Source organism: Simochromis diagramma, unplaced genomic scaffold (assembly GCF_900408965.1).
Source record: "Simochromis diagramma unplaced genomic scaffold, fSimDia1.1 OVJJ01000370.1, whole genome shotgun sequence".
In the NCBI taxonomy this organism is placed as follows: Eukaryota; Metazoa; Chordata; class Actinopteri; order Cichliformes; family Cichlidae; genus Simochromis; species Simochromis diagramma.
The window spans coordinates 1,302,835-1,328,529 of NW_024387012.1; the positions used below are offsets into that span (position 1 = coordinate 1,302,835).

General features: G+C 41.5%; 2 protein-coding genes across 3 annotated transcripts; both read right to left on the minus strand.

Moving 5' to 3' along the window:
- Window positions 1-11,806: 11,806 nt before the first annotated feature.
- On the minus strand, window positions 11,807-15,586 carry LOC120739392 (macrophage mannose receptor 1-like). Its single transcript, XM_040041148.1, has 5 exons — window positions 15,544-15,586; window positions 15,233-15,273; window positions 14,461-14,847; window positions 12,688-13,032; window positions 11,807-12,206 (listed from the first exon to the last, which is right to left on the minus strand). The coding sequence occupies exons 2-5, from the start codon at window positions 15,264-15,266 to the stop codon at window positions 11,863-11,865; spliced, it is 1,110 nt and encodes a 369-aa protein (XP_039897082.1). The 5' UTR covers window positions 15,267-15,273; window positions 15,544-15,586; the 3' UTR covers window positions 11,807-11,862.
- Window positions 15,587-21,786: 6,200 nt separating this feature from the next.
- LOC120739391 (lymphocyte antigen 75-like) lies at window positions 21,787-25,240 on the minus strand. 2 transcript variants are annotated; one of them, XM_040041146.1, is made up of 5 exons: window positions 25,081-25,240; window positions 24,664-24,704; window positions 24,122-24,508; window positions 23,607-23,963; window positions 21,787-23,139 (listed from the first exon to the last, which is right to left on the minus strand). In XM_040041146.1, exons 2-5 carry the CDS (start codon window positions 24,695-24,697, stop codon window positions 22,796-22,798), a joined length of 1,122 nt encoding a protein of 373 aa, XP_039897080.1. In that variant the 5' UTR covers window positions 24,698-24,704; window positions 25,081-25,240; the 3' UTR covers window positions 21,787-22,795. The 2 variants fall into 2 exon arrangements, with proteins under 2 accessions (XP_039897080.1, XP_039897081.1); XM_040041147.1 differs by having other exon boundaries at window positions 24,664-24,773.
- Window positions 25,241-25,695: the final 455 nt, after the last annotated feature.

Sequence of the window (25,695 nt, forward strand, 5' to 3'; positions counted from 1 at the left end):
GAGGAGCAAGCAGGCTGCCTCGACTCATGTTTGACGGAGATGAGACCAGATATGAACTTTGGGAAACTAAGGTGCTAGGATATTTGCACTTGTTGGGATTAAAAGACACTGTTCTGAAGGAACCGAACAGTGAGGCTGAAGTAGCAGCAGACGGTAAGAAGAACGCCGACGCTTACGCCGAGTTAATCCAATTTTGGACGATAAAAGCCTCTCACTGATTATGAGAGATGCCCCTGATAATGGGAGAAGAGCATTGTAAATATTGAGGGACTACTACGCTGAGAAGGGGAAGCCCCGAATCATCAACCTGTACACCACGCTATCATCGCTTCAGAAAAAGAGGGAAGAGACTGTCACAGACTATGTCATTAGAGCAGAGGCCGCCATTACAGCACTGCGCAATGCGGGTGAGACTTTAGGTGATGGATTATTGATTGCTATGGTTTTAAAAGGACTACCTGAAAGTTTTAAGCCATTTGCAATACACGTTACTCACGATAAAGACGATATGACATTTGCTGAGTTCAAAACAAAGCTATGGAGTTTCGAAGACACTGAAAAGTCAAGCGCATCGGAGTGTAGCGACAAGGTAATGAAAACAGGAGGAAGAACCGGGCGTGAGCACACGAGATCCAGCGCACAATGCAGATACAAGAGCGATGTGGACATTGTGTGTTTCAAGTGTGGACTAAAAGGCCACCGAGCAAAAGTGTGCAGACGGAGGACGTGGTGCAGTCATTGCAAAAGCAGCACACACAGTGATACCACATGTAGACATAAAGACAAACAAGATGGCGCGCGGAAGGTCGCAGATGAGAGCGGCAATGGATCCAAAGCAGAAACGCCGGATTATGCCTTCAGGATTAAGGGCGTAGACATCAAAGTCCAGCAGTCAGCATACAGCATTGAGGAGAAAGGCCTGTTGGTGGACACTGGGGCTACCTCATACATCATTAACAGCATCGCCAAGTTCAAGAGCTTCGACGACGCGTTCAGACCCGAGTCACACAGCGTAGAACTGGCAGACGGTACCCAGTGCAGAGGCGTCGCCCAACAGAGGGGGGACGCAGAGGTGTTCCTGATTGACAATACAGGCCAGCGACGCAAAGCAACGCTGAAAGATGCGCTGTTTATTCCATCATACCCCCAGAACATATTCTCTGTAAAGTCAGCTACTGCATTAGGAGCAACAGTCACCTTTAAACAAGGGCAGGACATGTTGACCCACAAAGACGGTACTAACTTTAACATTCATGTGTATGGCAAGTTGTACTATTTGCAGACTGAAGTTGAGGGTAATGATAAGTGTAACACCTGTCACAACATACAGGCATGGCATGAGATATTAGGTCATTGCAACTATGAAGATGTAGCAAGATTGCAAGGTGTGGTTAACGGTATGCAGATTAAGGGGAGAACCGATAGACCTGAAAAGGAATGTGAAGTGTGTATCCAGGGAAAGTTTGCACAAACCCGAAACAGAGATCCTGATACAAGAGCAAAAGCTCCTTTACAAATGGTACACACAGATTTAGCAGGTCCGATAGCCACTGAATCTATTGATGGGTACAAATATGTGCAGTCATTCACTGATAATTATTCAAACTCAGTGTTTGTATATTTCCTGAAGATGAAAACTGATACAGTGCAGGCAACAGAGAAATTTCTAGCGGATGTTGCACCATATGGCAATGTAAAATGCATTAGATCAGACAATGGGACAGAGTTCACATGCAGAGATTTCCAAACCCTGTTAAGGAAAAATGGCATTAAGCATGAGATATCAGCCCCGTACTCACCCCATCAGAACGGTACAGCTGAGAGGGGGTGGCGTACTCTTTTCGAGATGGGCAAGTGGATGCTAATTGAGAGTCAGCTACCGAAATGCCTATGGAACTATGCCATTCAAACTGCTGCTGTAACACGGAACAGATGCTTTAATAAGCGAACAGGGAAAACACCCTACCAAATGCTGACAGGTAAAAAGCCAGACTTGTCAAAAATGCAGAAATTTGGGTCTGTGTGCTATGCATATAAACAGGACAAGGGGAAACTTGATTCAAAATGTGACCAAGGTTTCTTTGTAGGTTATGATAAGAACAGTCCCGCCTACTTAGTTTACCACCCCGAAACTGAGAAAGTTCAGAAACATAGACTTGTTAAGTTTGTGAGCAAAGTAAATGTAGAAAGACAAACACAGACAGATGAGGGAGAACTAAATGATGACTGTAGCAGAGTAAGACAGCCTATGGCTAGCAGACCTTCAGAGAAAGGTGACAAGGACAATGAGGAGGTTCCAGAACCTATTGTGACAGACAAAAGTCCACAAAGTGGTATACCTGATGAGCGTGAATTAAAAGGGACAAGTGTGACAAGTGATGGATTTGTCAACAAAAGGTATCCTCTTAGAGAGAGAAGAAAACCGGGACATTTAAATGACTTTGTAGCTGCCAATAGTGGCAGCGATGAGATCCACACTACCATAGACTACTGCTACAGGGCAGTGTGTGGTGTCCCAAACACATTTAAGGAAGCCATAGAATCAGCTAACTCAAAGAACTGGATCAAAGCCATGGATGAAGAAATTCACTCATTACGGGAAAATGACACTTTCACCCTAACCACTTTGCCAAAGGGAAAGAAAACAGTGGGGGGGGAAGTGGGTTTATTCCGTTAAGAGTGACATTGAGGGACTTCCGGTTTATGTGACTATGGCGTAGGTCGCACCGAGCGTAGCTCCTGCAGAGTCTAGTTATTATCTAGCATTTCCAGGCACATTTTGACGGGTTTTTTTCTTTTTGTATAGTTCCGAGACAAGACTGTTTTTGCTTTTTGTGTTTACAATGTCGCGTAAGGTTAATAAGAGCGCAAGCACCTCTCAGCCGAACTTGCGGCCTGCTGCTAACACTGCATCCCCGCCTCGTGGTAAAACTTCGCCACTGCCTGGGTCACCCGACACGCTGCTCGTCGATACGGAGAAGTTCACGAAGGCTGAACTCCTCTCTGAACTTCGTGAAGAAATTTCAGCACTGTTTAAAAAGGAACTGACGGCAGCGTTTGAGGAGAATCTCACGTCTATCAGGTCCGACATACAGCAACTAAAAACGGACCTTTCCTCAGATATAACTACCATGCGGCAGGAATTCGCTGGCCTCAGGAGCACAGTTACGGAGATGGAACAGTCTCTCTCCACATGCACGGATGATATTGTCCACCTCCAAGCCAAAGTGGATGCGATGTCAAAGGAGTTGGCCAAATTGGAGAATAAATGCGAGGATTTGGAGTCCAGGTCTCGCCGCAATAATATACGCATTGTTGGTGTGCCAGAGGAGAACGTCCTGTCCGCTACAGATGTGTCCGTGCTGTTGATGGAGGCATTTCAGCTTGGGAAGGAGCCGCTTGTAGACAGAGCCCACCGAACTTTGGCCCCCAAACCTAACACCGGTGAACGCCCCCGTGCTATGGTTGTGAAGCTGCACTATTACACGGACTGTGCTAGGATTCTCCAGAAGGCCAGGGAGCTGCAGAGGGTGCAGATAAATAATATGACCATTTCTGTGTTCCCCGACCACACCGCTAAGACAGCGCGGGCCCGTACGGCTTTCAATGAGGTCCGTCGCCAGCTTCGCGGCATCCAGGGAGTCCGATTTGGGATCCTCTATCCGGCAAGACTACGGATCACTTATCAAGGAATGCAGCGCGACTCCGTCTCGCCAGATGAGGCCAAGGAATATATTAAGACAATAACCACGCGATAAAAAATATAGCGGGACAATGTTTGTTTGTTTGAAATAGCGCATGATCCAAATCCAAACATCATTGTGGTAAGCTAAGTTTGTTACTCTGCCAAACACTTGTTTTGTTTTACCTGTCTAATAGTAAAATATAATTGGGTTATTTTTATTTTATTTTTATGCCTTTTAATCTATTGAGAAATGACTCTGTTGGAGCTTTGGTTTGACACGGTTCGTTTCGTAGTCGGGAGCGTTGTTGTTCAGATTGCTCCGGGTGGGAGCATGCACTGCCGTCTCCATCGTTTGGGGATGGGGGCTTTTGCTGTGCGGGGGGGAGGCGGGAGGGTGTGTTTGACGTGTTATTATTATTTTTATTCTGAAGCTGTACTTCTGTTGTTGTGGGTTTGCGTTGTGTGTTTGTGTGAGTGTGTTTTTCCCACTTGTTCTTTCTTTGGGGGTGAAGAAATAAGTATTTTCTCTTTTATCTTTCTGCAATGATCAGTACTTCAGGTCAGTCCTTAGGCAATAGTGGTATTAGATTTTTAACTTGGAATGTCAAAGGTATGAATAGCCCAATTAAACGATCTAAAATATTCTCGCATCTTAAACGTTTAAAGAGTGATGTAATGTTTTTGCAAGAGACCCATTTGCGAAATCGGGATCATCTTAGGCTCAGGTGCCCATGGGTGGGTCATACTTTCCATTCAATGTTTAATTCAAAAGCCAGGGGGGTGGCGATCTTAATAAACAGAAGGGTACAGTTTACAGCCTCTGAGATTAAAGCTGACAAAAACGGGAGATATTTGGTTGTTGTAGGCACCATGTACAATGTACCCGTCCTCTTAGTCAATGTGTATGCGCCAAATTTTGATAATCCAGGTTTTACAGATGCACTTTTGAATAGTCTCCCTTCCCTTGATACTCATCTTTTGATATTGGGTGGTGACTTAAACTGTGTTATTGATCCTGCCTTAGATCGCTCGAATCCTCGGACCCTGACCCAATCCTCTATGTCCAAGTCTATTTCAGAGTTTATGTTTCAGAATGGTTTTGTAGATCCCTGGAGGTTTTCTAACCCTACTACCAGAGCGTACTCTTTCTTTTCTCAGGTACATCAGTCCTTTTCGCGGATTGATTATTTTTTTGTGGACGGTTCCCTTATTCCAAAAGTACTGTCATCTACATATCATCCTATTGTCATTTCCGATCACGCACCACTTAGCGTTGACATCAAGCTCATAGCCCAGTCCTCTTTTTCCTCACCCTGGAGATTTAACTCTTTGTTGCTTTCGGATGAGGGGTTTGTTACCTTTATCAAATCCGCAATTGATGAATTTATGGTGTTTAACGACAGCGATACTGTTACGAGGTCATTGCTTTGGGAATCTCTTAAGGCATATGTGCGTGGGCAAATAATTTCTTTCTCTGCCCATTCCACTAAAAGCCACAAAGCCAAACTTCAAACTTTGACTACACAAATTTGTGACATAGATAGACAGGTTGTTGACAGTCCCACTCCTGATTTGCATAAAAGACGACTTGACTTGCAGACCGAATTTGATTTACTTTCTACGGCAGATGCTGAACGTCTTTTACTTCGTGCGCGTGCGACTTATTATGAACATGGTGATAAGCCCAGAAGGCTTTTGGCCCATCAGTTAAAACGTCAGGCCTCTTCTCGATTAATTTCTCAAATTAAAGATGCGGCAGGCAACTTGGTCTCTGATTCAAAGGAAGTAAACGAGGTGTTTAAGACGTATTATTCCCCCCTATATGAATCTGAATCTGCTGCTGACGCCTCTGAGATGGATTCTTTTTTTAACGGTCTTATAATGCCCACTGTCGATCCTGTTATAGCTGAACAATTAGATGCCCCTTTTAGGTTGGATGAAATTGTGCATGCAATCAAGACCATGCACAATAGTAAGGCACCAGGACCTGATGGGTTTTCAGTTGAATTTTTAAAAACATTTATAGACAAGTTAGCCCCACTACTTCTTTCAGTGTATAATGAATCTTTTGAACGTGGTCTATTGCCCCCTATATTGTCTCAAGCACTAATTACTGTTCTGTTAAAGAAGGGTAAGGATCCTACGTCTTGCACCTCGTATAGGCCTATTTCACTTCTGAATGCTGATGTTAAATTCTTGGCTAAAATTTTAGCAATTCGCCTTGAAAAGGTTCTTCCTACTATTATTTCAGATGAACAGAATGGCTTTATTAAAGGCCGCCAGCTGTTCTTTAATGTCCGCACGCTTTTGAATGTCATTCTTTCCCAACACTCGACCACTAATTCAGAAGTAGTTATCTCACTTGATGCTGAGAAAGCTTTTGATCGTGTGGAGTGGAGCTCTCTCTTTGCGGTCTTACAAAGATTTGGTTTCAAGGACAGATTCATTTCATGGATTCGACTGTTGTACAAGGCACCCCAAGCCAGTGTCTATACAAATGGTGTTTCCTCTGGCTACTTCTCATTGTCACGCGGCACGAGACAGGGTTGCCCCCCTGTCCCCCCTACTTTTTGCTATTGTAATTGAACCCCTATCTATAGCTTTGAAGGCCCTTCCTCATTTTCGTGGTATTTCCCGGTCAGGCCTTGACGTAAAATTGTCTTTATATGCAGATGACCTGCTTCTATATGTTTCTGATCCCTTATCTAGCATACCATCGATTGTGTCTCTATTAAACAAGTTCGGCTCTCTGTCAGGTTACAAAATAAATCTTCTTAAAAGTGAATGTTTCCCCATAAATTCTTTAAGTCTTACACTTAAACAATCTGACATTCCTTTTAGACTTAGCCCTGCCGGCTTTAAATATTTGGGAGTTAACGTGACTCGTACTTTGTCTTCTCTATACTCTTCCAATTTCTCCCCTTTAATGACTCAAATTCAATCAGATTTTCAGAGATGGAAATCGCTACCTTTGTCCCTAATTGGTTGGATCAATGCTGTAAAGATGAACATTTTGCCTCGATTGTTATTTCTGTTTCAGAGTATTCCTATATTTTTACCTAAAGCTTTTTTCAAAAAGTTAGACCAGCTAGTTACATCATTTTTGTGGGGAGGGAAACATCCCAAGGTGAGGAAATCATTATTACAGAGACTGACGTTTGATGGTGGTCTTGCTTTGCCTAACTTTTTATTTTATTATTGGTCCTCTCATGTTCACAAATTGACCCATTGGCTTGAATCTCAAGAACTGCTGTGGTGCAAACTGGAATGCCTGTCGTGCACTTCCTCATCCTTAGAAGCTTTATTGTTCTCTCCACTACCACTTAAGCCTTCTCATTTCACCCAAAATCCCGTGGTACAGTCTAGTCTAAGGGTCTGGTCACAATTCAGGAGTCATTTTAAGTACATCTCTGCGTCAGTACACATGCCCATCACGCAGAACCATCTGTTTACTCCTGGCCTCATTGATGGTACCTATGTACAGTGGAAGCGTCATGGTATTAATACGTTTAAGGATCTCTATAAAGATGGTACTTTCTTAACTTTTTTAGACCTGTGTTCAGAAACAAATCTTCCGGCTACCAATCTATTCCGTTATTTTCAGGCACGGCATTGCACTTCTGCTCTCTTCCCCTCCTACCCTCTTCTTCCAAATGTCCAACCGTGGGAGGAATTCTTATCCCTTAAACCCAATAAGAAGTCAATTATATCTTTGATATATAAACAACTTATGGATTTAAATGTCCATTCAGTTGCTAAAATTAGGGAGGCTTGGGAGCGGAAGTTAGGAGTAATTTTTTCGGATCAGCAATGGGAGAAAGCAGTATCCAATGTCCGTTATAGTACGTCCTGTGCCAGGTTACAACTTATCCAGTTCAAGGTGTTGTACAGGGTTTACTATTCAAAGTCTCGTCTGTCTGAGATTTACCCACAAGCGATGGATCAGTGTGAGAGATGTCATGCCACCCCATGTGACCTAGGCCATATGTTCTTTCTGTGCCCAAGACTCCATGGCTTCTGGAGTCAGTATTCAGTTATTCTTTCCAAGGCTCTTGGGACCCAAATCTGCCTGGACCCTTTTCTAGATGTTTTTGGGCTTCCAGTCAACACTGGTCTAACCGACCCTACGCACTTCAAAATATTAGCCTTTACATCACTTTTGGCTAGACGTTGCATCTTACTCCTTTGGAAATCTTCAAAGCCACCTTCAGTTTCTTTTTGGTTTAGAGATGTGATGTCATTTCTTAAATTGCAAAAGATAGGCCTTGTGGCGAAAGGCAAATACAGAGAATTTTATCGTATCTGGGGCCCCTTCGTAGACTATTGCAAGTCATTAAACGCTCTACCAGCTGATTAATATCATATCTTTCCCCCCCCCCCCCCCCCCCCTTTTTTGTGTGTGTTTTGGGGTTTGTTGTTTGTGTTTGTTTTGGGTTTCTAATTAGGTTTTGTTTTGTTTGTTTATTTAAGTGTGTGTGTGGGTGTGCCTGTGTGTGTGTGTGTGTGTGTTATCGTATCTGTTCATGTAAGAAAAACTAAAAAATATGTGAGGGGAACAGATTGTATTGTCATTGTAAACCACTGTACACTTGTCTCTCAATAAAAATATGAAAAAAAAAAAAAAAGAGTGACATTGAGGGAAACGACAGATACAAGGCAAGGTTCGTAGCCAAGGGTTACAGCCAACAGTTGGGGATAGATTATGGAGAGACATTCTCACCAACAGCCAACTTAACCAGCATAAGAGTTTTGTTACAGAAAGCAGCGCAGGAGAACCTGTTACTCCATCAAATGGATGTGAAGACAGCATATTTACACACTCCCATTGATTATGAAATCTACATTGATCAGCCAGAAGGTTATGAAGAGGGAGAAGGACTAGTCTGTAGATTACAAAAATCCTTGTATGGGTTAAAACAATCTGGTCGTAACTGGAATAGGATCTTGCATGAATACCTAACGGCGAACAGTTTCAGGCAAAACCCAGCAGACCACTGTGTTTATACCAAAGAGACAAAAGATGGTAAGGTGATTATGATCATCTGGGTGGACGACCTGATAATTGCTGCTGGCAATGAAAAGGTAATGAAGGATGCGAAAGAAATGCTTTCAGTCAAATTTAAGATGAAAGACTTGGGCAGACTTAAGCATTTTCTGGGTATTGATTTCACTCAGTCTGATGGATGTGTAACAATGTCACAAGAAACCTATGTCAAAAAGATACTGATGAGGTTTAACATGCAGAACTGTAAACCCAGAGAAACTCCCTGTGATCAGAAGTTGTGTTACACAGAAGGTGCTACTAAGATAAGAGATGTGAGGATGTATAGAGAGGCTGTAGGCAGTCTTATATACCTTGCATCAGGTACCCGTCCTGACCTGAGTTTTGTGGTAAGCAACTTATCGCAACATTTCCATGAGCCTACGGAAGAACAGTGGGGAACTGTGAAACATGTGTTGAGATATCTCAAAGGGTCCAAAGATAAGAAGTTGTGTTTTAGAAGAAACACAGATGAAAATTTGGGTCTAGTGGCCTACAGTGATGCTGACTGGGCAGGTGACACTGCCGACAGACGCAGCACTACTGGTTACTGTGTACGTCTATGTAACAACAGTTCTTTAGTTTCATAGAAGACCAAGAAACAGCCCACTGTGGCGCTCTCTACCTGTGAAGCAGAGTATATGGCTCTGGCTTCCACAATGCAAGAGTGTATATATTTAGAACAGCTTTTGAAAGGTATAGATGACTACAGATACACTCAAACAATAGTGTACGAGGACAACCAGGGAACAATTGCCCTGGCTAAAAACCCTGTGAGCCGACAGAGGTGCAAACATGTGGACATTAAATATCATTTTGTAAGGTACATTGTAAATGAAGAGAAAATGTGTCTGTTATATTGCACCACTGAATAAATGGTTGCAGATGTTATGACCAAACCTGTTTCTAAGCTAAAACTTGCTAAGTTTGCTAACGTTATGTTTGGTGCTTAAAAGAAAAAAGAGAGAAAAAGAAAAAAGGAAGTGTGGTAGAGATTGTACAACTGTTTATCGTTTATTGTACAACTTTTCTTTAGATTCCAGCAACCTGAGTACAAGAGGGGGTGTTAAGATATTCATTGTGTGTACTCATGTTGTACAGTGTTTAACTGCATTATGGTTACTGTGGTTTAACAGAGACAGTATTTTAGTTGTCACCACAAGGAGGCACTGTTTCATTGTAAGAGCACGGATGCTGCGTCATCACGCCCCTAAGAAAAAAAAAAGTAGACCACAACGAAAATGGCACCCATGAGAAAAGTTTTGCCACGTGTTGATGAGGAATAAAGTTCCCAAAATATTAAGGACATTTTTGCCTCCGTCGTCATTTTCCTTCGCGTTGATCGCTGTCGATGCTGCAATACTCAACACTCGTCCACACGTAAACGCAAAAAAAGAGTTTTAAAAATCTCAGTTTTCGGTGATTCGAAACACGGTTTACGTGTGGACGAAACAGCTGCGTTTTTCAAAAATACCCGTGTAGGTGCGTAAAAGAGTTAGTAGTTTATTTTATTACTACCTGTAATTTATTGCAGATTACTTGTATTTGCTTAATTGTTTACTAAATGTTTGAGGTGTGAAATAAACCGCAATGGAGCAAAATATGTGTGTGTGTGGTTGGAGGATGTGTTTGTGCGCGCACCCTAACCCTAACATTTTTCTTGTAAAACAAAGGGGGGCCCAGCAAAAAAAAAAAAAGTTTGGGAACCGCTGATCTAAGTGCATGATGATAATGCTTGACATGTGACACTCAGAGGTTTAGGCTTCAAATTTCCTCATGAGGTACACAAAGGAAATCATTCAAATTTTATCAGGCACAGATGAATGGGTCTCTTCTGCTCTATCCTGAACTGTAAGGACATTTTTAATTGCAAGTTGGAGACTGATCACTTGGATAATGCCAAGAGTTCTCAGGTCAATGAAGCAGTTTTTGAGAATATGACTTTTTTTTCATTAGGGTCGAACTATAAAGAATTTCCTGTATAAATAAATGTACCAAGAACTCTTGTAAGGAGTCTAGACTGTTACACTTGCAACTGAGTATTTATTTATAATGACAGACAGATCATCGGTTTGCAGCATGTCACTTTAAACAGGAGATCATTATGACAAAAAGTAGTTACATGGTTTTTGTGACAGTTTACAATATAAATGATAGGTTTGTAGCATAAACCTATTCGCTGGAACGTTAAGGACAATTTAATTACACAGCAAAGCAAGACACGAGTAGGCAAAGTTCTTCATGTTTCTCGTGCACGGGAGAGAACCGGACAAACGCCGTTCCTTCGCTTGACCCCAGTTGCTCTCATCTGCTCCCCCGTAACACTGCTCTTTTATTGAGGTTACATGAATATGCATAGATTCATTAACATATGACGTCTACATACAAACAAAGAGTACCTTGCCTGTGCGTTGTGTGCGTGTGTGTGTGTGTGTGTGTGTATGTGGTCAGAGTGTGGTCAGAGTGTGACCCCATAAAGGCTTCCCTAACCCTGCTGGTCTGGAAGTCCAGCAGTTCATTTAAACAAAAGGCACTTAGACTAAAACAGATATAGCTACATTTATCCTACCATAAAACAATAAGACAAGGTACGACCTCTCCCATGCTCCCAGAGTGCTCTGGAATGCACACAAAGTTTGCAGACTATTAAGGATCAAACCTCTACCAATCTAAACTAATTATAAAACTCTAAGCATATATAAGTAGATATTTCTAAGCATAAATGACAATCAACAATACAAATCTAACAATAAATGCTCTGGTTTGTTGGATTAGATTTTAATATTTAGAAATATTATCATTAAGACCAGTTTATAAGTGTAAGTGCACAAAGACAAAAATATTGCAAAGATAAAAACTAAACAGCAAATATGAAAACCAAAATTAACATTGTTTCTGACAACCAAAAAATGAAAGTGCAACAATGGAGTAATGAAGCAATAATAAAGAAAGTAAGTAATTATGATATCACTGAATCAGGCAGTCAAAAGGAAACTATATTTACTTTAGTGAATATCAGATATTGCCAATATTGTGCTGGTTACAACAATGTTTGTTTGTTTTTTTTGTTTGTTGTTTTGCTATTAGTTGAACTTTTGCCAGAAAAAAAAAGAGCCAGTGACACACATCAGAAATCTTATTTAAAACAAACAAAATTATATGTCTCATTGTCTCTCTGACTGACCCACTCATACTGTCCTCCACTCTGCATGCCCACAGCCCTGCCACAATCCTCAGTCTTTCCCTCTCTGCTCCACTTCTCATAACAGACCAGCTTGTCATTGATCCAGAACCACAGATCCAGAGTGCAGGCGTAGCGCAGGCCGAGCCAGACAAAAGGACTCGAGGCATTCTTGGCTCTCACCTCTGCCCATCTCTGTTGGTAAGGGCTAGTGATGGAGACCAGTCCCCTGTGAGACTCTCTGCAGTAATCCAAGGCCTCCTCCCAGGTCTTGTTTTCTTTGATCAGGATCAATTTATCTGCCATAAAGAAAAAAACAACACATTCAGTTGAATCTATGTGAGCTGTAAACATGAGAAACTCTCTGTGCTGTTTATTTTGTTCCAATGAAACAAAAACTACATAAAGCGTGTGTGTTACTCTGCCCTCAGTAGAAACCAGTATAATAACAATAATGAACTTTCTGCAGACAGGTCGACAACATCCTGAAATATTTGTGTTTTTAAATTTTTAGGAATCCAAAACAACTTCTCTCCATATTTACAGACAACAGAGACTTTAAAACGTTGGTTGAACATAAAAGTAGCTGAAAGTTATCCCACAAATATTTAAAGTCATCTGACTGTCAACTAAGTGTGTTCATGTTTATGAGATTAATTCAGCAAACATGCAGATGTAGGTGGAGGAAAAATACACAATATGTTCAGTTGGATCTTGTCAGTGATTCCAGTGATCCTCCTTTTAGAGAAACCAGTCAGACACATGTTGATAAAAACTCACCATCATAACAGAAGAAGGGTTTTTCTTTGTCACATTCATCAGAGCTCCAGTTTCCTGATCTGTTTAACAGAGTCATAGCACATTTCTTGTTGCTTTGTTCATCATTGAATAACTCCATATCCCAGTATCTGAAAGAGGAATTACTCCCATCTGACCACCTCCAGCTGTCTCTGAACAGACCGACCCATGCACTAAACGTAGTTGTAATCAGGGTCTTCATTTCTTCTCCATCTACCTGATCGAGTCTGGCCAAGTCAGTGTAATGGTATCTGCAGTAGCTCTGAGCCTGTGTCCAGTTCATAGATGTTGTTATCAAATACAATGTTTTATTGTCTTTCTTCTTTTCTGTGAAACAAACAGAAAAACACACAAAGACATCCCTCAATTATTTGTTTGTCTTTTTTCTCAATTTACAATTATGTGATTGTGGTGGGGCGTGGTTTGCGGTGCCGTGCGGACGCACCTGCACGGCATCCGCAATCACGCCCGCCGTGTTAAAACACGGGGACTCAGGGGTTGGTGTGTGTGTGGTGTGACGTGAATTAAATAAAGTTGGCTCTGAACGTTGCTCCGTGGTCCCGCCGTGCCTTATTCACGCCACATTGGTGCCGAAACCCAGGAGGCGGCACGGCGGGTCCGTATCGGAGCCAGGGAATGGAGGAGCTGGCCCGGAGGGTGGCCGAAATGGCGGCCGCCCAGCGGGAGCAGGCGGCGGAGGTGCGTCGCCAGCAGGAAGAGCTGCAGGACCGGTCCGAGCGCCACCTGGAAAGGATTGGGGAGCTGGTGGCGCTGCTCTGGGCCTGGGCGCCACCCCCACAAGTGTGTCCCGAGGACAGTGAAGCGGTGGAGGAGCCGTGTGGGGCACCTCGGCAGCCGGAGGTGGTGGACGAGTCACGCGGGGGTCCGAGCCTGCCGGAGGAGGAGGAGCAGCCGGGTGAAGGGCTGCTCCTGCCGGGAGCGGTGGAGGAGCCGCTCCAATCGGAGGCGGAGGACGAGGCGGGCGAGGGTCTACACCTGCCGGAGGAAGAGGAGTCGCTCCACCCAGAGGTGGACGAGGGGCTGTGCCTGCTGGAGGCGGAGGCGCAGTGCGGGGAGCCGCTCCAAACGGGAGTGGCGGAGGCGGTGGCGGAGCAGCTGTGCGAGGAGACGGAGGTCCCTGCTCCAGGGCAGCCTGCGCAGCCGGAGTTGGAGGCAGAGGAGCGGGACAGCCCCGCGAAGCCGGGGGTCGGCGGGCTGGCTAGTCCAGCCTCACCGCCACCAGTCGATTCTGCGCGCCTGACGTCTGCCCAGCCGCCTGTGTACAGGAGCTCACGGCCATGCCTGTGGGGCCGTGTCCGCTTGCTACGCGGCCGACCTCCGGACCAACTTCGCCGTTGCCGCTGGATGCGCGGGCGGCCACCAGAATGGACGCTTCCCCGTCGCTTGGGCTGGGGCGCCGATGTTTTGGGCCGAGTCTCGCCCCAGTTTGCAGGGGGGGAGTAGGTTCGGCCAGATTGCTTCCCGGCCTCAATCGGGCGATGGGGGTATGTGGTGGGGCGTGGTTTGCGGTGCCGTGCGGACGCACCTGCACGGCATCCGCAATCACGCCCGCCGTGTTAAAACACGGGGACTCAGGGGTTGGTGTGTGTGTGTGTGGTGTGACGTGAATTAAATAAAGTTGGCTCTGAACGTTGCTCCGTGGTCCCGCCGTGCCTTATTCACGCCACAGTGATTCAATTATATTTTTATATCATAATTTTATAATATTATTTAATATTATGTACATCTCCTCACCATCGTAGCAGATGAACCACATAGGATGGTCACATGAAACATCTGCCAGCTTTTTATCTCCTTTATCGTATCTTTTCCTCACACAGTTTCCAGGTGGCTCAGTACCAGTTCTTCCACTCTGATTCCAGCTGCTGTCATTATGAATGTATTCCACTCCTGGCAGAGACCAATGCCACGTCCTGTTTCCACCTGTGTTGTTGTTCAGTCCAATCCAGGCTTCTCCTTGATTCTGTGCAGAGTTACGGAGTCTGCTCATGTCTGTCATGTCAAACACTTTGGCCAGGTCTGTATATTTCTCTCTGCAGTATCTCTGTGCTTCATACCAGCTCTTGTTTTCTGCAATAAAGTGGTACTCATACAGGCGGCATGTAAAGAGGCAACACTGACCTGAAATACATAAATATGATAAACAAAAAAGTCACATTAGCAAATCAAACATAAGGTTGAAACTGTCACATAAATGAGACTCTGACTGCAGTGATTGTGCACATATGAGAAGACTGGGTGAATCTAAGCTAAAGTCCTTTATTTGCCAGTTGCATACATACAATAGGTCCGAGTACATGGGCAATCTTGTACAGAGCTGAGAATAACAGTCAAATAAGTACAAATACACACATACATATAAGGTATAAAACAAAGTGCCTGCAGAGGTATTATATAAGATTTTTTTTAAAACAGAATTTTTAAAAAAAAAAAACATGTCAAGTAGTAATCAGTAGTAATTAAGTAGTAATCTACAGTCATTTTATTTAAATTAAAAACCACTTACCCATCACAATAAGCAGAAACAGACTCCACTGCATCTTTGATCTGACAGATTAAAGTGATGTTTTATTGCTCAGAACCAGAACAGAAATTAATTCATTTTTAATAATTCAGCAGCTCATGGAGACGGTAATGAAACCATTAATGTTACTCATCTTGGAAGTTCTTGTTATTTTAAGCTCACAAGTCTTTTCAGTAAAAGTTATGCAAGATAAAAGTTTCTTTTTTGTAACACATGACAAAATATTTTAAATATTCTCTACACATCACCTCTGTATCACAATCATGAAATGATATTACAGTTTTTAAACTTACATGTGATAATTTTTTCTCTATCCGATGTGTTCATGAAGACAGCTCTCAGGTAAATATTGAAACATAGTATAGAGAGCTATTTTTGTCCTGGTCAGGATTTGAATATTAAAATAAAAGTCTGACTTTCCCTCTGAATGAATGATCCACTGATGTGAGGGATTTATATATTCCAGTTACGAAAGATGTCATTTACATTATGAGAAAGAGAGACAGAGACAGATTCATCGTGTGCTTGGTGAAATGATGCAGGACTGTTGGCCTACCAGGATAAAATTTCTGCTTCCTACATTTGAGTCATTTTAATAAATTTGACTATAAAGGCACACCGAGTAGCTAACTCTACTTCTGCCTTCACTCATAAACAAATTCTGTGCTGTGAGTGGGATCCAAACATCATGCTCAGTGAAATGATGTTTATGTTTGTGTAAGGCATACAGACTTTAACACGTGACCATCAGGCAGTGTCATAGAGGCTGAGATCTGTCGGCTCGACTCTGGCCAGAAGTGAAGTGAAAAGATGTTTTATCTCTGTTGTGGGCTGTGCTATCCTCTATGCTGTTGCATGCTGGGGCAGCAGGTTGAGGGTCAGAGATGCCAACAGACTAAATTCACTGATCCACAAGGCCGATAAAGTTGTGGGGATGGAGCTGGACTCCATTAAGGTGGTGTCTGACAGGCAGATGTTGTCCAAGATGAAGACAATGTTGGATAATACCTCCCACCCACTCCATGACGCACAGGAGCACATTCAGTGAGAGACTGAGATTACCAAAAAGCACCACTGAACGACACAGGAAATCATTCCTGCCTGTGGCCATTTCCCTGTACAACTCCTCCATCTAACACACTGTAAACACTGCAATAGTTACACCCTGGCCACTTTCTCATTACTTTCATTGCATTACATCTTGCAACACCTCGACCGCCCGGGAACTTATGCCAGGGTCCTGTTTGTGGACTTTAGTTCGGCTTTTAACACCATTGTTCCTGAACTTCTCTCCTCCAAACTCTCCCAGCTCAGCATGTCACCAGCTACCTGTCAGTGGATCACCAGCTTCCTGACAGATAGAAAGCAACAAGTGAGGCTGGGGGAGATCACCTCTGAAACTCGGTCCCTCAGTATTGGTGCCCCTCAAGGATGTGTCCTCTCACCACTACTCTTCTCCTTCTACACTAACGACTGCACCTCCAAGAACTCGGCTGTTAAACTCCTAAAGTTTGCAGATGACACCACTGTCATTGGCCTCATTCAGGATGGTGATGAGTCTGCATACCAGCAGGAAGTTGAGCGGCTGGTACTCTGGTGCAGTCAGCACAATCTGGAGCTGAACACGCTTAAGACTGTAGAGATGACAGTGGACTTCAGGAGACATCCCTCAACTCTGCTCCCCCTCACCATATCATACAGCCCTGTGTCAACTGTGAAGATCTTCAAGTTCCTGGGTACAACCATCTCCCAGGACCTGAAGTGGGAGACCAACATCAACTCCATCCTCAAAAAGACCCAGCAGAGGATGTACTTCCTGAGACAACTGGGGAAGTACTGCCTTGTCACGCCTGCAGTTAGTGCAAAATGCGGCGGCGCGATTTTTAACCGGTAGTAGGAAATTCGATCACATCACTCCGGTTCTGGCTTCCTTGCATTGGATTCCCATTGAATTTAGGGTTCGTTTTAAAGTCCTTTTATTGGTTTTTAAATCTTTAAATGGTCTGGCTCCTGTCTATTTATCTGATTTGCTGAAGCCACATGTTCCTCCCCGCTCGCTCCGTTCAGCTGAGCAGCTGCTGCTGTCGGTCCCTAAGTCGCGGCTGAAATGCAGAGGAGACCGTGGCTTTTCAATTGCGGCTCCGATGCTCTGGAATAACCTTCCCCTCCAAATTAGACAAGCATCATCAGTGCAGGTCTTTAAGTCCAGATTGAAAACCTATTTTTATTCCCTGGCTTTTAACTCTGTAGGAAACTGACACCTTCTTATTTATTTTATTGTATGTAATGATTTTATGGTATTTTTAATTTGGTAGTTGTTTTGATCTGTGTTGTTCAGCACTTTGGTCTGCCTGGTGTGTTCTTAAAGTGCTATACAAATAAACGATGATGATGATGATGATGAAGTACAGTCTCCCACAGGAGCTGCTGATCCAGTTATACACTGCGGTCATTGAGTCTGTCCTGTGCTCCTCCATCACAGTCTGGTATGGTCTAAGGAGCTTGGAGAGAAAAGCGTCTGGACTTCTTTAAGTTGGTTGAATATGTGAACAACTGAATTTTTTTTTCAACAGTATCATGAAATAATACACACTCACGCATATGTGTACAAATGTCATAAAATAGCAAATTCACTCAGTGCACTCATTTCCACACTTTACATATAAAAATAACTTTCTTCTCTTTCTACAGGAACTAAATTCTTTTCATGACTGATGTGTGACAGAGTGATTGTGGTAGCTACAAACTTGCAGCCACTTGCGGCCTACGTCACCTCTACTTGATGTGAAGAAATATAATGCAATTTGGCCCTTGAAGTTTTTTTTGTTGTCGAGTGCGATGTTGATATACAACAATACAAATATTATAGCCCAAATTTTAATAATATGTATGCATTAAGTGCATAATAATTACATAAATTGCAAAAAAGTGCAATAAACTACAAAAAAATTGAAAATAGTTTTTGTTTTTTTAACATATATTTCTAGTTAGAGAAATTTAAGAGGCTTTATCCCTCAAAACTGTAAATACAAAAAAGTTGCACAAAATAGTTTCCCACCACAGGAAATTTATTTTGAGTGTCTTCATAGTTTTATTTTTGAAATACACCAATTTTTATATACTGCAGGAAAAACGAAAATAAATATTATACTGCAAATTTGCAAAAAAAACAGCATATGCATCAAAATAAACTATTTCCAGCAGTGCAATATGAGTCCTAAGCATCCCAGAAACAACACAGAAAGTCATAAAGTCAAAGATAACTTTTAAAAACACCAGTATAGGCTTATGAGGCCCTGATGGTAAAAAACTACATTTCCGCGAAAATGACGTCACTTCTGGTTTAGCTGATCAGATCGGCAAAACGTGTTTCTGGAATATTATGTTTTTGTTGCTGCAAGCGCTTTTTATGCAGTTTTTGCAAAGCTATATGTGGAAGGAAACTGTGACCTAGGACAAGCTGATGGCATAAGATGTAAGTACAACTCCTCCGGTTTCATATGCAAAAAAAATTATTGCGCTACCTTACGTGGTTGCAGTGCTACCGGGATTTAAAAATAGTTACGCAAAACAGAGTGTGCCTGCCTCCGACCGGTTTTAAAGGGTTAAAACCCCAAAAATGATTTCATATGAAGGCAATATGTCACAATGTTTGAAACGGACTCACGTGCAGACCAGGTATCCTTGATAAAGAGAAAGTGCATTTATTTACAGTGAGACACCAGGTGAGAATATATATACAGTGTGGCGGGGGAAAGGGTCCGGGGCTCCAGGGTCCAGCAGGAAGCAGGGATTAATCCAATAAACGCTCTCAAAACAATAGCAGAAGTGCTGCCACGTGTCTGCCAGAAAGAGAGGACCAATTTGTTTATTTGATAGTTCAATGAAAGGCTTCAGTTAGTTAAGAGTTAGGAAAAAACAATTTGCATTCATGTTTGCAGTTTTGTCTTGTTATACAATATTTCAACTTTAAAAAACAAACAAAACACTGTTTACGGAAATGTTTGTGGGTGTTTTCTTGTTTGTTTGTTTTGTACACAAAAAAACAAAAAAAAAGAAAAAAAAACACTAAAGTGGCCCTCCAATGAGATGACAGTGCCAGCAGTGGCTCACACCTCATTAAAGTTTGAGACCCCTGGTCATGTTGTTGAAATCACACAGTAAAGTGATCTTTGCTTACTTTTTGATGTTTCGATCATTTTATTTGCCTTGAAGTTGTCTTTCAAATCAAGCACCTGGAGCAGATTCTTCTCATATTTTGCAAAGCATCGCCTCATCATGACACTGACACACATTTTTATATAAACCTGGAAAATACTGAAGTTTTTAGGATTTAGAAACAAAGCAAGGTATGATATGCAAAGTTGGAAACTCGTTTTAATAACTGTCTAGTCAAAGGGTTTGAGAAATGTCAAAAGAAAAACAAATAAAAATGAAGTTATTGTGGTTAAGGCTGCAAGCACATTAGCAGAAGTAAAGAACTGTAGTTCATGCAGTTATTTGTAAATACAAAACAAGCTATTTGTATCTGTGAACAGCTTTGTAGATTGTGATCCTTCACTGCCAAGTAACTTCTGCTTTATTATTTATATATTTTTGTTTATGAAGGAACATTAAAGGGACCTTTGCTTACCTTTTGGGGGTTTTGTTTTTTAAATGAATTCTGTTACACTATTAGAGGTGTGTTTTAAATCCAAAACCTCGAGCAGATTCGTCCCATATGCTACAACATTGTATCTTTATTACACTGAAACATAATCTATGTTATTTTTATATAAACCTGGAAATAATCTGAAACTCTTAGAATTTAAAAACAAACTTTTTACTCTCTGCAGATTTTCTCATATCTACAGTGGAATTATTTTAACCTGCACAGTGTTTTCCTTTAACTTTATAGTAGTCAGTGTGTGCACACAGGAAACACAGACCAGTTGTGTGCATTGTAACTCATTAAACGTGACAGTCTTCAGCCAATCAAGTCATTTCTTCAGATCGACTTTAAAAATGTGCTTAATTTAAAGATAGCTTTTTCAGATGAATTAAAAAGAAACATGTTGACCCTCACTAAGAGTTCTGCCTTGTGGTTTGTGGGAAAAACTTCATAATGCAGCAGAATAATGAACCCAGTCACACCTTACACATCTTTACACGTTTAAAAGCAAACAGTGCTGACTGTGATGGACTCATTACTGACTTCTCTTACAGATAACTGAACTCAGCCACACTGATTATTCACAGGGGTGCAGAGAAAGGCAGCACCATCCTCACATACATGACTCACAGTATCAGGTCTGCACAAACTCGTGGGGTCCATGCAGCGAGAGTGTTGCTGTCAGTACAGTAAAAGTGGGAGTGGGGTCAGGGTGGGTGTTTGGAGTGGGTACTTTATCTGACTTTATATAATGAAAGTAACATGAACATCCCATTCATTATCCAGAACTCTCTTCCATATAGCACAAAGTGACACACGATGGAGAAAGTGTGCAGCAGGAAGAAAGTCAAACACACTGGCAACATCTAGAGGACAAATAAGGAATAACAGTCTGAAAAACTACAACATCAAATAAATTTTACTTTTTTAGGCTACGTTCACACTGCAGGTCTTAATGCTCAATTCCGATTTTTTGATTAAATCCGATTTTTTTGTCTGCTCGTTCACACTACAGATACAATGTGACAGCAAACGCACTCTAGTGTCAACGCTCAAAGCTGCCCGCATGCTCAACAGAAGATGTCAAACACAACGCGTTCTGTTTAGACCCAGAGCAAACAATATTGTTTGACTGATGCCCTTAATATAAAGACTTCGGACTTCATGTTTCCCAATTTTTGCTTTAAGTTATTTTGTTATTTACATAATAATGTAGATAACCTAATAAATGATCCTTATTGCTGTTTTAGAGAGGAGCGGTGCTTCAAAGGATAGTTGCAGATTTCTGTCAGAATCTGCAGATTATGCAGTACAAATAAAATGTTCACGTTTCTCCAACGTTGTCTTCCCAACAGTTTCACCAGATGGCCAGGAAGCGTTCACGATGTCTTCTCGGGCGCTTCTCCGGCGCTGATAATCGGCGTCTGTCTTGTGTCAGTGACGTAAAAGACGGATTTAATGCGATTTGACCGTTCACAGAGCAGTCGCTTTCTAAAACATCAGATATGTATCGGATTCAGTGCCACATAGAAGGTTAGTAGATCGGTCAAATCTGTGTGTCAAAGTATCTTTGGGCGGGTGCTGAGCACTGAGTTGCCCCCAGTGCTCCCACTGGAGGGTGAATGTCAGGTTAAAAGAACTTAGGCAAAGAAAAAAAAAACACTTTTGTCAATGAATGAATGAGGCTTGTAGTAAGAAAGTGCTTTTTGTCAGTAAGTCACACGTGTAAGGATTTTAAGGGTTTTCTGTAGAAATAAATGTACCAAGAACTACTGTAAGGAGTGTTGATTGTTACACTTGCAACTGAGTATTTATTTATCTTGACACACACAGATTGTCAGAGGTTGTGTGTGGAGGCGTGGAAGAGATGACCCAAACGCAGGACTCACGGTGCAGAAATGATGAGGATTTATTGGAGTGGGTTAATGAACAACGCAGGAACGGCAGAACTGACTAGCTGACTGAAAGACTGAGTGGCTGGCTGAATAACTGAGCACTAATGGGAACGACTACATAACATCACACAAACATCAATGACACGACAAGGGCTGAAGGGAAGAGAGGGCTTAAATACACGACTAACAATGACGATTGGAGACAGGTGAGTGAACAGCTGAACCTAATGAACTAATGATAAATGGGAAGAGGACTGAACATAATGCACACAGACCAAGGCTAACACAATAAAACAGGAAGTGGAGCAGGCAGTAGATAAATAGTGAACATGAACTGAAAATACTGGGTCAACGACCCAGAAACCCTTACACAGATCACTAGTTTACAGCACATCACTTTAAATAGTCATATGAAAAAAAATAGTTACCTTGGTGAAAGTTTACAATATAAATGCTCTGGTTTGTCGCATTAGTTTCAATATTTACTAACCATTAAAGATTAGAAATATTATCACTAAGACCAGTTTATAAGTGCACAAAGACAAAAAGATTACAAAGATAATAAAAATAAAATAAACAGCAAATATGAAAACTGAAACTAACTTTGTTTCTGACGTCTAATAAGAAAAGTGTAATAATAGAGTAATGCAGCGAAATGAAGAAAGTAAGTATAATATCGCTGAATCCGACAGTCAAGAGGAAAATAATAAACCATATTACTTCAGTGAAGATCAGACCTTATCAGTGTTGTGCCATTTACAGCTAAAGATTTGATTTTTGCTTCTAGCTGAAATTTTGTCATCACCAAAAAAATCAGGCATCAAGACTGAATCAGGCAGTCAAAAGGAAACTATATTTACTTTAGTGAGTATCAGATATTGCCAATATTGTGCTGGTTACAACAATGTTTGGTTTTTTTGTTTGTTTGTTGTTTTGCTATTAGTTGAACTTTTGCCAGTAAAAAAAAAAAACAAGAGCCAGTGACACACATCAGAAATCTTATTTAAAACAAACAAAATTATATGTCTCATTGTCTCTCTGACTGACCCACTCGTACTGTCCTCCACTCTGCATGCCCACAGCCACGTCACAATCCTCAGTCTTTCCCTCTCTGCTCCACTTCTCATAACAGACCACCTTGTCATTGATCCAGAACCACAGATCCAGAGTGCAGGAGTAGCGCAGGCCGAGCCAGACAAAAGGACTCGATGCATTCTTGGCTCTCACCTCTGCCCATCTCTGTTGGTAAGGGTTAGTGATGGAGACCAGTCCCCTGTGAAATATTCTGCAGTAATCCAAGGCCTCCTCCCAGGTCTTGTTTTCTTTGATCAGGATCAGTTTATCTGCCATAAAGAAAAAACAACACATTGAGTTGAATCTATGTGAGCTCTAATCATGAGAAACTCTAAGTGCTGTTGATTTTGTTCCAATTAACAAAAAAACACCTCTGCCCTCAGTAGAAACCAGTATAATAACAATAATGAACTTTGTGCAGACAGGTCGACAACATCCTGAAATATTTATGTGTTTTTAAACTATTAGGAATATAAAAACAACTTCTCTCCATATTTACAGAAAACAGAGACTTTAAAACGTTGGTTGAATGTACCAGTAGCTCAAAGTTATCCCACAAATATTTAAAGTCATCTGACTGTTAACTAAGTGTGTTCATGTTTATGAGATTAATTCAGCAAACATGCAGATGTAGGAGGAGGAAAAATATACAATATGTTCAATTGGATCTTGTCAGTGATTCCAGTGATCCTCCTTTTAGAGAAAACCAGTCAGACACATGTTGATAAAAACTCACCATCATAACAGAAGAAGGGTTTTTCTTTGTCACATTCATCAGAGCTCCAGTTTCCTGATCTGTTTAACAGAGTCATAGCACATTTCTTGTTGCTTTGTTCATCATTGAATAACTGCATATCCCAGTATCTGAAAGAGGAATCACTCCCATCTGACCACCTCCAGCTGTCTCTGAACAGACCGACCCATGCGCTAAACTTGAGGTTCTCATTCTTAATCAGGGTCTTCATTTTTTCTTCATCAACCTGATCGAGTCCACTGGCCAAGTCAGTGTAAATTGATCTGCAGTAGCTCTGAGCCTGTGTCCAGTTCATAGATGTTGCAATCAAATACAATGTTTTATTGTCTTTCTTCATTTCTGTGAAACAAACAGAAAAACACACAAAGACATCCCTCAATAAATTTTCTTGTGAAATTATGTCTGTCTCTATCTTCTTAATTTAGTATTATGATATTCCATTATATTTTTATATCATGATATTATAATAAGATTTAATATTATTCACATCTCCTCACCATCGTAGCAGATGAACCACATAGTACGGTCACATGAAACATCTACCAGCTTTTTATCTCCCTTGTCGTCTCTTTTCCTCCCACAGTTTCCAGGCCCAGGTTCAGTACCGTATCTTCCATTCAGATTCCAGCTGCTGTCATTATGAATGTATTCCACTCCTGGCAGAGACCAATGCCACGTCCTGTTTCCACCTGTGTTGTTCAGTCCAATCCAGGCTTCTCCTTGATTCTGTGTGGAGTTACGGAGTCTGCTCATGTCTGTCATGTCAAACACTTTGGCCAGGTCTGTATATTTCTCTCTGCAGTATCTCTGTGCTTCAGACCAGCTCTTGTTTTCTGCAATAAAGTGGTACTCATACAGGCGGCATGTAAAGAGGCAACACTGACCTGAAATACAGAAATACAGAAATATGATATAGAGATTATATGAGATTATTGAATTCACTTAAAAAAGTAAAAAACAACAACAACAAAACGTGTGAGGTCATAATCTCATTTAATTTTAATTAAAAACAGTATATTTGGTGAAACAATCCACTTACCCATCAGAATAAGCAGATACAGACTCCACTGCATCTTTGATCTGACAGATGAAAGTGATGTTTTATTACTCAAGGAAACAAAGATTTGAACAAAACTTCTTCGATGCACACTTTATGTCAGGAAAGAAAAGATGGATTAAACAGCAAGCTAAATAAAGAAAAATAGTGTGAATATTATGAACCAAAACAGAAATTAATTCATTTTTAATAATTCAGCAGCTCATGGAGAAGGTAATGAAACCATTAATGTTACTCATCTTGGAAGCTCTTGTAATTGAAAGCTCACAAGTCTTTTCAGTAAACGTCGTGCAAGATAAAAGTTTATTTTTTGTAGCACATGACACAACATTTTCAATATTCTCTACACATCACCTCTGTATCACAATCATGAAATGATATTACAGTTTTTAAACTTACATGTGATAATTTCTTCTCTATCCGACGTGTTCATGAAGACAGCTCTCAGGTAAATATTGAAACACAGTATAGAGAGCTCTTTTTGTCCTGGTCAGGATTTGAATATCAAAATAAAAGTCTGATTTTCCCTCTGAATGAATGATCCACTGATGTGAGGGATTTTTATATTCCAGTTATGAAAGATGTCATTTACATTATGAGAAAGAGAGACAGAGACAGATTCATCATGTGCTTGGTGAAATGATGCAGGACTGTTGGATTACTGCTTCCTACATTTGAGTCATTTTAATAAATTTGACTATTAAGGCACACCGAGTAGCTAACTCTACTTCTGCTTTCACTCATAAACAAATTCTGTGCTGTGAGTGGGATCCAAACATCATGCTCAGTGAAATGATATCTATTTTTGTGTAAGGCATACAGACTTTAACATGAGACCATCAGGCAGTGTCATAGAGGCTGAGATCTCTCGGCTCGACTCTGGCCAGAAGTGAAGTGAAAAGATCAACATCCAGTCTTATATGTGATTTATAGATTATATAGATTAAGGAAATTGTGATTGACAGACCCAAAGTTTTAAAGAGATGGTAATGTCAAAGTGCAAAGTGACGTGCA